At 48.8% G+C, this 11,585-nt stretch overlaps 1 protein-coding gene across 4 annotated transcripts in view; it reads right to left on the reverse strand.

Moving 5' to 3' along the window:
- The window catches only part of CDC42BPB (CDC42 binding protein kinase beta), a 99,621-nt gene that overhangs the window by 53,122 nt on the left and 34,914 nt on the right, over positions 1 to 11,585 (reverse strand). For all 4 annotated transcript variants that reach the window (XR_003207583.2, XM_073895912.1, XM_073895913.1 and 1 more), the window contains exons 2-3: positions 5,065 to 5,156; positions 2,662 to 2,745 (exon numbers count right to left, since the gene is read on the reverse strand). Coding sequence is in view for 3 of the 4 variants with exons in the window: in XM_073895912.1 (XP_073752013.1) it covers positions 2,662 to 2,745; positions 5,065 to 5,156 (176 nt within the window). In the remaining variant the exon portion in view is untranslated. The remainder of the gene's footprint in view (positions 1 to 2,661; positions 2,746 to 5,064; positions 5,157 to 11,585) is intronic.

Here is an 11,585-nt window from a genome sequence, read left to right on the forward strand (position 1 = left end):
ACTGGGAGAACCCCTTCCTCATGATGACCCTCCCCCATCACGTGCCCACTGCTCCAGCCAGGACAGTCCACCTGGCTCGAGGGTGGATGCTAGCCCCTCCCACCCAGCAATGCCTGACCTCTCCTGAGCAGGCCAGCTTCATCTTGACGGCCTGTGGCGTGGCCACCCCGGGTCTGCCCTCTCGCAGACCGTATGGCTGACAGGGGAGGGCACACCCCCGCCTCCTGATCTGAGCCGTGCCGTGGCATTTAATTCCAATATACTGATGCACATGATCACAACAGGATGCTATGAAGACCTATGGCCTATCGCATATGGGTAAAAAGCTAGCTTTTAGGCTGTCATGGTTTCTTCAAGAGGTTTACTACATAGGTGGCCCCTGTATTTAAAATGCCCAGGTTCTCTGACAAAATTATAATAAAACGTTCTCTTTATTAAGCACAGAACTTTTTAACTCCTTCTTGTATTTGAAACTTGCAAAGCTTCACAAAAACGAGAAGGGCACTAACAGGGGCCCTGCTCTGCCAGGCACTGCAGAATTCTACCTGTTCTCTCAGGAGACTCACAGTGGCCTCTATACTTGTTTCCTATAAGCTTTGTCTAAACTTGTTTTCTCAAGTTTTTCTTTCAAAAAGATGATTGAAGTAGATGTGCCCCGATTCTACTAATTAAAAGCAGAGAAAATAACTCAATGGGCCAGCACTCAGCTTCCAATGCCCAACTGTGCAGAGACCAGAGGTCCCAGAGCCCCTGCGGCTCCTCAGCCAGTGGCCACCAAGACCACAGGACCTGGTGCAGGGCGCGGCCACAAGATGCTCCGCGTTCTCAAGCGTCTGCCTACCCACATGTAGAATGAAACCCATTTTTACACCGAGGATCAGCAGCACAGTGACCCACATACAGGAAATATACATATTATTCAGCAGTTTTTTGTTTTGAGAGCAAACTTTCAGGTCTTTTTTTTTTTATGAGCTAAAAGCCCAGCACGATCCACAAGTTATGAATTCACACGGCTTTGCAACTTCTCTACTGCCTCCTCTTGTTGACTTCATGCATTTAAAGATTTTTAGTAAAGTTAGTAAAATTTAATGTTCAATACAGGCTTACTAAATAAAAAGATTAATTACTTTAACCAGCATTTTATATCAATATTATGTTTTTGTACCATCACACACACATACACCCCATTACATATATTCTGAGATAATCATAATTATCATTATAAATCATACATAATCATAATTATTCTTGGACTTTTCAGAGTATGCCAATTAGACAGGATCTCTGTAACCAGATTTAAATTTCAAAATTCCATAATTTTAAAATGTACTCACCATGACATTTGGGTAAATACTAACTAGTATGATAAGGTGAGAATCATCTCTCCCTAATCTTGAAACTTCTCACTCCTATAAAAATATAAACTTGAATGAATTTGCTACTAGCATTTATTCCCCTAAAGTTTTATGGAACACTAGCTGCTTTGTTCCCCACGGAAGAGTCACTTCAGTGGCATTCCTGTGACAACCAAAGCACCAGTGGTGCGAAGAAGGGCTGCTGGGCACCAGGTGAGGAAGGTATTTGGAGCCCAGGTGACCGCACAAATGGTGATGCATTCACTAGGCAATCCAGGGTGAGGCCGTGTGGGGGCGCAAGGCAGGAAGGGGGGGTACACACGGGGAACAGAAGAAGCCGTAAATGACAGACGTGATGAACTCAAGATGCTGAGTGAGCATGTCCACCCACCTAGTTAATGACAACCTGAGCTCAGGAGAGGGATAGACCAGAATAAACATCTGTACTGTGATCTGCCCAAGGTGGCAGCATCACCCCAGGGTAGAATTACAGAACACAGGAGGAAGGGTCACCTAAAATTACAAGCAAGGTTCAGAGTGACAGGATGAGGGAGGCCAGAAACCAGGGAAGGAGTTCCCATAGGAGGAGGTGGCCAATCCTGGGGGCGTGCAGTCCCAGGGTGAGCTTGCTTCACAGCTGGGGCACAGGAGGGGTGGCGTGGATGGGGCGAACGGGTGAGGCTGGATGCCTGCCACAGGCTGTGGAGGGCATTGGGCCTGGGCAGTCCAGCGAGAGGACACAGGGTAAGTGACGGAGCCCAAAGCGAAGCAGAGGGGCACAGAGCACAGCTGGTGAGGACAGACCGGGGGGACGAGTCTGGGCAGCACCAGAGGAAAAGCTCGGGCTCGCTCCGCAGCCTCGCCTGTCTCCATCAGGGGCTGGAAGCATGAAATAGGCACCCCAGACATGGACACAGAACTCAGGAAAAACGCATCTGAAACATCTACTTATGATTCTCATCCTCCCTCTAGGAGGGAGTATTAAAGACATTTCTGTACTTAAGTAGGCTCCAAATTCAATAATGCCTTTTGCGCATGAAGTAGAACTGAGATAAATGCCTAAAATTTCCGTGAAGGCTTTAATGTTCCCTTTCGGTAAACAGCCCTGGCGGGGGAAGGGGCTCTGCAGCGCAGTGGACAGCCAGGAAGGGGCTGACGCCGTGGCGACAAAAAGCAGTTCACTTGGGTCAAGGAGGGAGGCCCAGATCTGGGAGGGCTGTGGTCTGGACCCCACGCGGTGTCATGGCCCCTTTCCTCTCACGTAAACCCCCGTTCAACTGTTGATTCGTCACTACTCCACGCTTACCTCTGCTCTTTTAAGCATTTCCCACTTGTTGAGGATTTTCATGGCGTAGATTCGTTCAGTGTTCTTCATCTTGACAACAGCAACCTGGAATACGAACAGGAGTTTAACAACAATGTAGTTAAGGGAACAAAAGGCCAGCACGTTTTCGTATAACTACAGTGAAATCTTAATTGCCTGGGGGAAATGAAACGCTGGAAAATGAGCTGCTGAGGAAAGAAGAGTTTTTAAGTAAACACAGATTTGCGCTCTTCTAAGCCTCAAGACTATGTTAGCCATGCTGCACCTGGCACCCCACTCGCTCAGTTCAAAAACCTCCAGCGGTAAGCGATGGGTGCACAGGGGGGGTCACCGTCCTCCTTCTTTGGCGCGTGCCTGGGATTGTCATCAGAAAAACCTTAAAAACCTACCCACTGCTCCCAAGCCTTCCTCCCTGTGTCCGAGGGCTCCAGCCCCACAGCCTTCCTACCCGCCCCACTGGAGCTCACATCTACCTCTCTCGGGCGGGATTCAAGTCCAGCTCCAGCACAAGCCATTCTGGGCCCATGGGCCTCAGTTTCTCATCCTCCTGGTAGAGCGGTGTTCAGGCAGGGGCTAGAAGGTGTCAGTGCTCCCACGCTGATGAGAGCACTTCCTAGACCAGCTGTCCCCACGATCCTGAAAGTGTTTCCAAAGCCATTGTGCTCAAGGAAAAGGACAATACCCCAAATATTCCCAATCTTGTTTATGGAATCATCCAGAAACGTTTCTCTCAACTCTGCCTGAGTGGTGGTGGTGTGTGGGGGGGGGCGGTGTGCACTTCTGAGCTACCAGTTTCATATGCTCTTGTCACAGGACGTGGAGTTCCGGACTGTCCACGTTCTCTCTGGGAGGGGGCTCCTAAGTGGCATGTCCCATGATCTTAGTGCCATCGGTCCACATACTCGGGCACCACTGCAGACCCCCACAGAAACCCTCCCCTGGCGTGTCATTAGGAAAAAATAGTTCAGTTAGAACCATATATGTTCTTCATACAGACGGTCCCAGCACTGACAGAGTCCTCATTTCTGTAATCCGCTCAGTGCTGTCACTGAAACTGGGCACACTTCGGGTATATGACAACAGGAATATCCCAGGAGGCAACAGCAATAACACCTCATTACCACAGAGTGCCACGTAATGGTAGTACTGTTAAGAATCCAAAATTCTAGTCCTGGCAGGGGAGGGCTGGCGAGCACGTGCAGGGAGCCCAGACAAGATGCAGAAAGGCTGGGGGGCAGGAGGAGCTAGACGAGGGAGCCGGTGATATGAGGAGCCCCGGCCACAGGGCCCACGGAGGGGTGGCATGAAGTCAGCGTGGGGTGGCAGAGAGAACGGCGTGAGGACTTGGGGCTGGGGTCTGATCGCAGGCCAGAGCAGTTTCCAAGGGAGAAACGAGGGCACGACACACAACTGTCCACACTCGCTCAGGGAGGCCAGGGCTTTCTCACTCGACTATTTATAAAGCATTTTTGGAGGACTACTTCCTTCCTGTGTATTCTACCAAAGCAGATACAGTAGGGGTACCATCAGGTGCTTGTAGCAGAAGAATCGTCAAAAATACGGACATGTTTTCTAAGACAGATCACAGGCGTTGTTCAACTCAGTAGGCAGAGGAGGTACCCGAGCGCAAAGCGGCCACCCGGTGAACTCACTGCTTCATACTTTGTCTGGCGCACGGTGGGAAATGTGTGCCCGGCACAGCCGCCCCCACACCGCATTTCGTAGCCGTGCAGTCACGGCAGGCGGGCTCACCGGCAGGCAGAACAGATCAGCTGCTGCGGTGGGGCAGCGTGTCACTGCTTCTCCTCAGAAGCCCCCCCCACACACACACAGGCTCCCCCAGCCCGAGCTAAAGGCAGAGTCTACGCAGAGGGGTCAATACGTTTCAAAGTCAAAGAGGCGCACTGTAAAACTCCCTGATCCTGGTCCGCGGCGGGGACCTGGGCCTCCCTGGTGGGGGCATGACGCCAAGCAAGGCGCCCGGGGCAGAGGCCATGGCCTCCGGGGTCTGGCTGTCCGGCCCAGGGCAGCGAGGCCAGCACGCCTGAGGCGAGCGGAGGTCAGGAGGGCCGTGCAGAGGGCCGTGCAGAGGGCCGTGCCACTGCCTCGCCCTCCTCGCACTCTGGAAAAGGACCACCGAGCTATTTTTCAATTCACAAATGGATTTTTAATAGACTTCTTTGTCTCTAAGAAACAATATTCAGGGCAACTCACCTGTCACAAGCTTCTGCTTCTTTTTCTCTTAATTCTGGCTTTCCGACTCTGCCCGTCGAGCACCACTCCCCCAACGATCCCAGTAATGACCCCCTCCCCAGATCAGCGCACCGGGTCCTGAAGGTGCTGTTGCGGCCGTTAGGCAAAGTCAGCACCTGAAGTTTCTCTTACCTCTCCAAAAGCCCCTCTTCCGATCACTTTAATGATTTCGAAGTCTTCTCGATGAAGCTGCATCTCCTTCACCAGTTGTGTAAATGGTTTAGCTACAAATTTAAAAAAGTGAAATCAACAATTTACTCTCTTGAGACTACATAAAAATTCAATTGACGGGGCATTCTACTAAATTACACAGCTTTTTTAGAAAAAAGTTTACTTTTTAAATGTTTAATATCTGGCAAGTTTTGGAAAGTCTGCATTTATGCTCAATTAATGTAGATGTTTATCATCGCACCTACACTTCACTCTGTTGTAACAAACGCTGCCACACCAGAGATCCCCCAGTAAAAATCACTAAAGCTAGGGTCTACTTCACCGGGCAAGCAACTGGTGGGCACATTCGCAGCCGTCCTGCAGTGACCCACTGCAGCCCATAACACTAGCTATCCTCCAGGTGAGCAAGCGCCGGGCTCCACCTGTCAGCTCAGTGGAGCCACGGGGCAGCTGGGGGAACACAAGACATTCTCCAAGAATGGGGGCAACCTTTACAGCACGCGAACAGTACTCCTGGACATTGTAACCATCCTTACTAACTGCATGGAGCCTCTAACAGTGACTTCAGTAACAAATGAGAAGCACTTTCCACAGCACTCACGTGTTCTGCATTTTAGGAGGCGGAAACTGAGCCAGGTTTCTGGGGACAGTCTACTGGGTTGAATAGTGTCACGTCTCCCCTCTGCCCCCCAATCAATAGTGTCCATCCAGAACCTGGGAACGTGGCCTTATTTGGAAGTAGGGTCTGTGCAAATTAAGGTAAGGTCACAAACAGGAATGAGATGGGCCCTAAATCCAACAGGACTGGAGTCCTTATTAAAAAGAAGGTATTTGGATGCAGAGGGAAAAATGCTACAAGAGGGTGGAGGCACAGACTGGAGCAATTTGGTCACAAGCCAAGGAACGCCGCCTCTGCCAGAAGCTGGAAGACACAGGGAGTCTTCCCTGCTCACATCCTGACTTTGGACTTCTGGCCTCCAGAACTGTGACAGGAAGATGTCTCAGTGGTGTTAAGCCATCCCCAGTTCGTGGACGGCACTCCAGAGAGTGTGGGTAGTTCCCTTCCAGAAGCAGAGCAAGTGGCAGCGCCAGGACAGACGTCACGTGGTTCACCTCCCGAGGCAGCTCACTCCCCACCACCACCTGTCCCGCCCTTGGTCTGACATCCATTTAATCACATCTCTTATACCTGACACCTGTTATTTTCACCTCCAGGCCCAAATCCCCATTTGATGCTAACCTATATTCTACACAGTTCTTTTTTAAATTCTCCACTACTAGTTTTGCAAAACATTTCCACTGGGGAACTGTTAACACTATCAGTGTAAGTGCTCATCGGCACAGAGATGAGGGAACAGAACACATAGGGCCTGATTAAAAAAAAAAAAAAAGGCCAGGCTAAAGAAAACCCTTGAGCTACAACCTGAAAGGTCATCTATGGCTCATCTTTATTTCTTTCAAATATCACACCAAAATTCCCAGAACTCCTAATGGAAATTATGTACTTCAAACAGCCACCGAAAACCTCAACCTCTCTTGGTATCTTCTCGGGGAACCGCATGGTACCGTTCCTTCTACAATGAAGAAAAACAATCCCAACAAATCTGATCTGTTCTATTTTACCACCTGAAGAGAGAGATGCAGAAAGAAAAGCACACTGACCAGCTACGAACAAACTCTACCACTAAGCACAGCCGAGAGCACACCATAGAAACGCCCGCTCTGGCAGGGGTACAATGCAACGTTCTGGATCCTTCCACAAATACCCCAACGACTCACAAAAAGTGGTAGCCACTGTTGTAAATGTACAAACCAGTCATGCAAGTCAAAGAAAATTCCACCCGGAATCGTGCCAAGAGTCAATTTAACTTGTCCGTGTTTCCGTTCCATCTTGCTCGTAGACAGTCAATGTTTCATATTTTCTGTATTATTTTCTTAGACATTTCATGTCTCTGTACTCAATTATCATTTTAACAGATGCATACTATTTCACTAAGTTGACACACCAACAACTGTAAATGGTGTGTCTGTTGAACAGATAGGTTAAACATTTCTTTTTTGTTAGAGAAAGATTTATTTCGGGCACCTGGGTGGCTCAGTCGTTAAGCGTTTGCCTTGGGCTCAGGTCATGGTCCCAGGGTCCTGGGATCGAGCCCCACTCCCTACTCGGTGGGAAGCTTGCTTCTCCCTCTCCGACTGCCCCTGCTTGTGTTCCTGCTCTCGCTCTGTCAAATAAATCAATAAATATTTTTTAAAAAAGAAAGATTTATTTATTTGAGAGAGAGTGCACGTGCACACATGAGCAGGAGGGGCAGACGGAGAGAGAATCTGAAGCAGACTCTGTGCTGAGCGTGGAGCCTGATCTGGGGTTCCATCCCACGACCTTGAGATCACAACCTGAGTCAAAACTGAGTTGGACATTTAATTGACTGTGTCCCCCAGGTGCCCCTCATTATTTTAAAAAAGATTTTATTTATTTGAGAGACAGTGCACGTGCATGAGAGGGGGGAGGGCAGAGGGAGAGGCAGATGCAGACTCAGTGCTGAACACAGGGCCTGATGACACGGGGCTCAATCCCAGGACCCTGAGATCACGACCTGAGCTGAAGTCAGATGCTTAACTGACTACGCTGCCACTCAGGTGCCCCTAAACATTTAATCTTTAAAACTATTATCTTCCCGGGATGTCTGGGTGGCTCAGTCGTTAAGCCTCTGCCTTGGGCTCAGGTCATGATCTCAGGGTCCTGGGATTGAGCCCCGCACCAGGCTCCCTGCTCTTCGGGGAGCCTACTTCTCCCTCTGCCTCTACAGCTCCCCCTGCTCATGCTCACTCTCTCTCTCTCTCTGACAAATAAAATCTTAAAAAAAAAAACCCCAAAAAACTATTATCTTCTTACAGTGAATAACTTCACAATGAACATTTTCATGCACACAAGCTTTTTTCACTATTTTAAAATAAATTTTAGGCTGAAATTCCAGGACTCTCCAAAGGACACTATCATTTTCTGCAGCTCCTAATCTGCCGTCCATACTATGGCCTGAGTCACCACTCCCCTCCCCAACGCCGTACATGGATGTGTCATCTGCCTTTGAAACTGGCAGTTCTCTGAGGCCCAGTGAAGCCGGCTGTACACCCTATTATGAAGATTATCTACTCATCCCATTTGCTCACTAATCATGTCTTAATCTTGTTTAACGGACTGCGTAAGTGTTTTATTCCTTGTCAGACAGCATACCTGTAAACACCACGCCTCTTATGTCCCCGCTTTTCATCTTATATTATTCTTACAGAAATTATTACTTTTAATAAAAGTATTTCTAATAAAACTGAATTGATTCATTCTTCCTTCGTCATTTTACTATTAAGGCTTAGAAAGTTATCAACTCTTACAAGATCTGATATTCAATCATGTTTTTTGCTAAATGGCTTTTTAAAAATAGTTAACCTGTCATTCATCTGTGCTTGAGAGCATGTTGTGGGAGCATGAAGTGTTTATCCTCATCTCCGGCTGTAACCATCTCTGCGTCGTATTTAAGTGGTCTGTTCTGCTGGGAGTGAGGGGGGGGAGAGCCCCAGCTTCCAGGCGGGAGACTCAGGTCCCAAGTGCACCAGCTGGTAGCCGTCCATCTTAGGGAAGTCATTTCGTCCTCTGTGATTAACTTTCCTCACCCATAAAATGGGCAAAACGCCTTCCCTGCCCACCTCAGGGGCCCCACGAACACTGACATCAAGGCGGGTGGAAGTGCCTCACAGCAAGGCTGCCACCCAGGATGCCCTCATCACTCTGTCTCTGCTCTTTCCACATCAATCATCTTACTTACCTTCCTCATCAAGTTTCCTACTTTTTTTTAAAAAAAAGATTTTATTTATGTGAGAGAAAAAGAGACAGAGTTGGGGGGGGGCAGAGGGAGAAAAGATGGATGAGGGCCTCGGGGGGACCATGACCTGGGCCAAAGGCAGACACTTAACCCACTTCCACCCAGGCGCCCCTCTCCTACTCTTTGATAGAAGCAATTTTGTTGCTTTTTTTTGGCCTTGTACACAGTTCTGTGCAAATTTACCTGACATGGATGGACATGGGTTCATCAGGGCCAGTCAGATAAACTGGGGAAAAACCATGGAAACGGAGATGAACACTTGAAACGATATCCAAGAGTTCTGAGGACAGAGTAAAAATACGACACTGGTGTGTAAAAATTATTAAGACTGCATTAACTAAACCAGAACAGAGAATCACACCGCAGCGGCAGACCACCCTAACCACACAGATGTAAGGGGCCATGAAATCATGCTGATCACAGAGGACTTAACAGCTGAAAAGCAGAAAGAGTAACATTTCAAATGGGCTCTCAATCAGTATCAATAAAAAAGCAGGTGACTCCGCCATCCGGACTGGGTAGAGTCAAGAGACAGAAACACACCAGTTAATGAATAAGAAAATCTGACATAAAGAACTGTTAACGAGGTAACTAAAAAGCAGGAAGGGAACTTATCGTGGGGACAGCAGACGTGGATCAGGGGAACCGAAGGAAGATGCTGGAATTTTTGACACCTAGGCAAAGGGCTCTGTTGAGCTGAGGGTGCAATGCTGCTGCTTGGTACTGGGGTCTCTAGGCTCAAAGGTGGATCCCATGGGCTGGGAGCCAGGGAGCTGGGAGGGAGCTGGGATCTCCCAAAGTGTGGGAGTACGCCCACCTGGGACCCGCTGCCCACTGCTAGCAGGCACTTTGGCCAGAAGGAAGAAGCGTTACTAAGGGCGTCACTCAAAGGAAGAGGAGCAGGCAGGAAGACCCCAGTCCCTTCTGCCTCCTCCGCCCCTCCAGTCTCCTACTAGCACCCTTTAGGCAGGACCCAGCAGGGAGCAGGGGTCAGAGCCCAACCGGGGAGATGTTGGGGTCAGGACATCCCTGCAGGGAAACGGAACAGGGTGAACAGAGAGGGGAGATGTGTTCTATCCAGGAGGACTGATCACATAAGTAAACAGGTTCAGGATAAGGGGAGTCAGGTTCCTCACCGCCAGAGAAGGGAGTTTCGAGGAAGTTACGATTCCTGCAGTCCTGGATTAGAATCGGAGGCATCAGTGTGACCTCATGACTTTCAATGTACAGAGACATCAAAACACAGACATAAATAACAGCGTACACCCACACAGTCCTCGCTCTACCCACGGAGAGGGCCTGGGGGAAGCAACATCCCAGCAACAAGCACATCGAGCGCCCCGTTCGGGTTCTCAGGACCATTCTCCTGCAGAGGAACCAGGGCTCCTCAGGCACTCCAGAGCCCGGCCTGGAACATTTTGTGGGAGGAAGGAAAGACATGCTCAAAGAATACTGGTCAATCAAAGTAAATACTGATAGTCACAGATTACATAAATTAAGTAGGAAACCAGGAGCCCATATTGATAAATTTAAAAAATCTGATGAGAAATGAGATACTTATGTAGATTCAAAGCACATCCAAATGAAATAGTTCTCAATGACAAAGGGAAGCAAGTGGCTTTACGGTGACATCGGGCAGACACTTCTCCCTAAATCAAGCGACCAGAGTGAACACTATCACCAGTTACGTGACAAAATGAAACTGCCGGCACCCAGCAGGACACAGTGAGGAAAGGCAGTGTCGCTTCTGGATTTTTCTGCCCAAGTTACATACCCTGAATCGAATCATGAGGAAACAGGAGGGAAACCTACATTGAAGGAACATTCTACAAAGTAACTGGCCTGCAATGTTCAAAAATTTTAAGGGCACGAAAGTCAAGGGGAGACTGAGGAAATGTTCACACGGAAGGGAACTGAATGGCCAGGCCGAGGAGGAGTGGCGTGTGGCTCTGCGCGGGCCCGGGTGCCACGGAGGGGAATGCGAGCGGGCTGGTGGCCCCTCTGTAGGCTTGGAAGAGCAACTCAACTCTCAAATCACTGGGGGCACTTCTGCGTACTGTTTGTTATTTGCAACTTTTCTCTGAGTTTGAACATGTTTCAAGAAAATTTTTAAACATTTTTTTAAAGATTTTATTTATTTATTTGAGAGAGAGAGAGAATGAGAGATAGAAAGCACGAGAGGGAAGAGGGTCAGAGGGAGAAGCAGACTCCCCGCTGAGCAGGAAGCCCGATGTGGGACTCGATCTCGGGACTCCAGGATCATGACCTGAGCCGAAGGCAGTGGCTTAACCAACTGAGCCACCCAGGCGCCCTAAACATTTTTTTAAAGATTCTCTCATTATCTGGAAAACAGGCTGCAGGGGGGCAGGAATGGAAGCGGAGAGAGCAGAGGGTGGATAAAGAAGAAGTGGTATATATACACAATGGAATATTATGCAGCCATCAAAAGGAATGCAATCTTGCCATTTGCAACAACGTGGATAGAACTGGAGGGTGTTATACTGAGTGAAATAAGTCAATCAGAGAAAGACATGTATCATATGACCTCACTGATATGAGGAATTCTTAATCTCAGGAATCAAACTGAGGGTTGCTGGAGTGGTG

This window comes from Callorhinus ursinus, unplaced genomic scaffold, assembly GCF_003265705.2.
Source record: "Callorhinus ursinus isolate GAN/ISIS: 27379988/994484 unplaced genomic scaffold, GSC_fseal_2.0 scaffold8, whole genome shotgun sequence".
In the NCBI taxonomy this organism is placed as follows: Eukaryota; Metazoa; Chordata; class Mammalia; order Carnivora; family Otariidae; genus Callorhinus; species Callorhinus ursinus.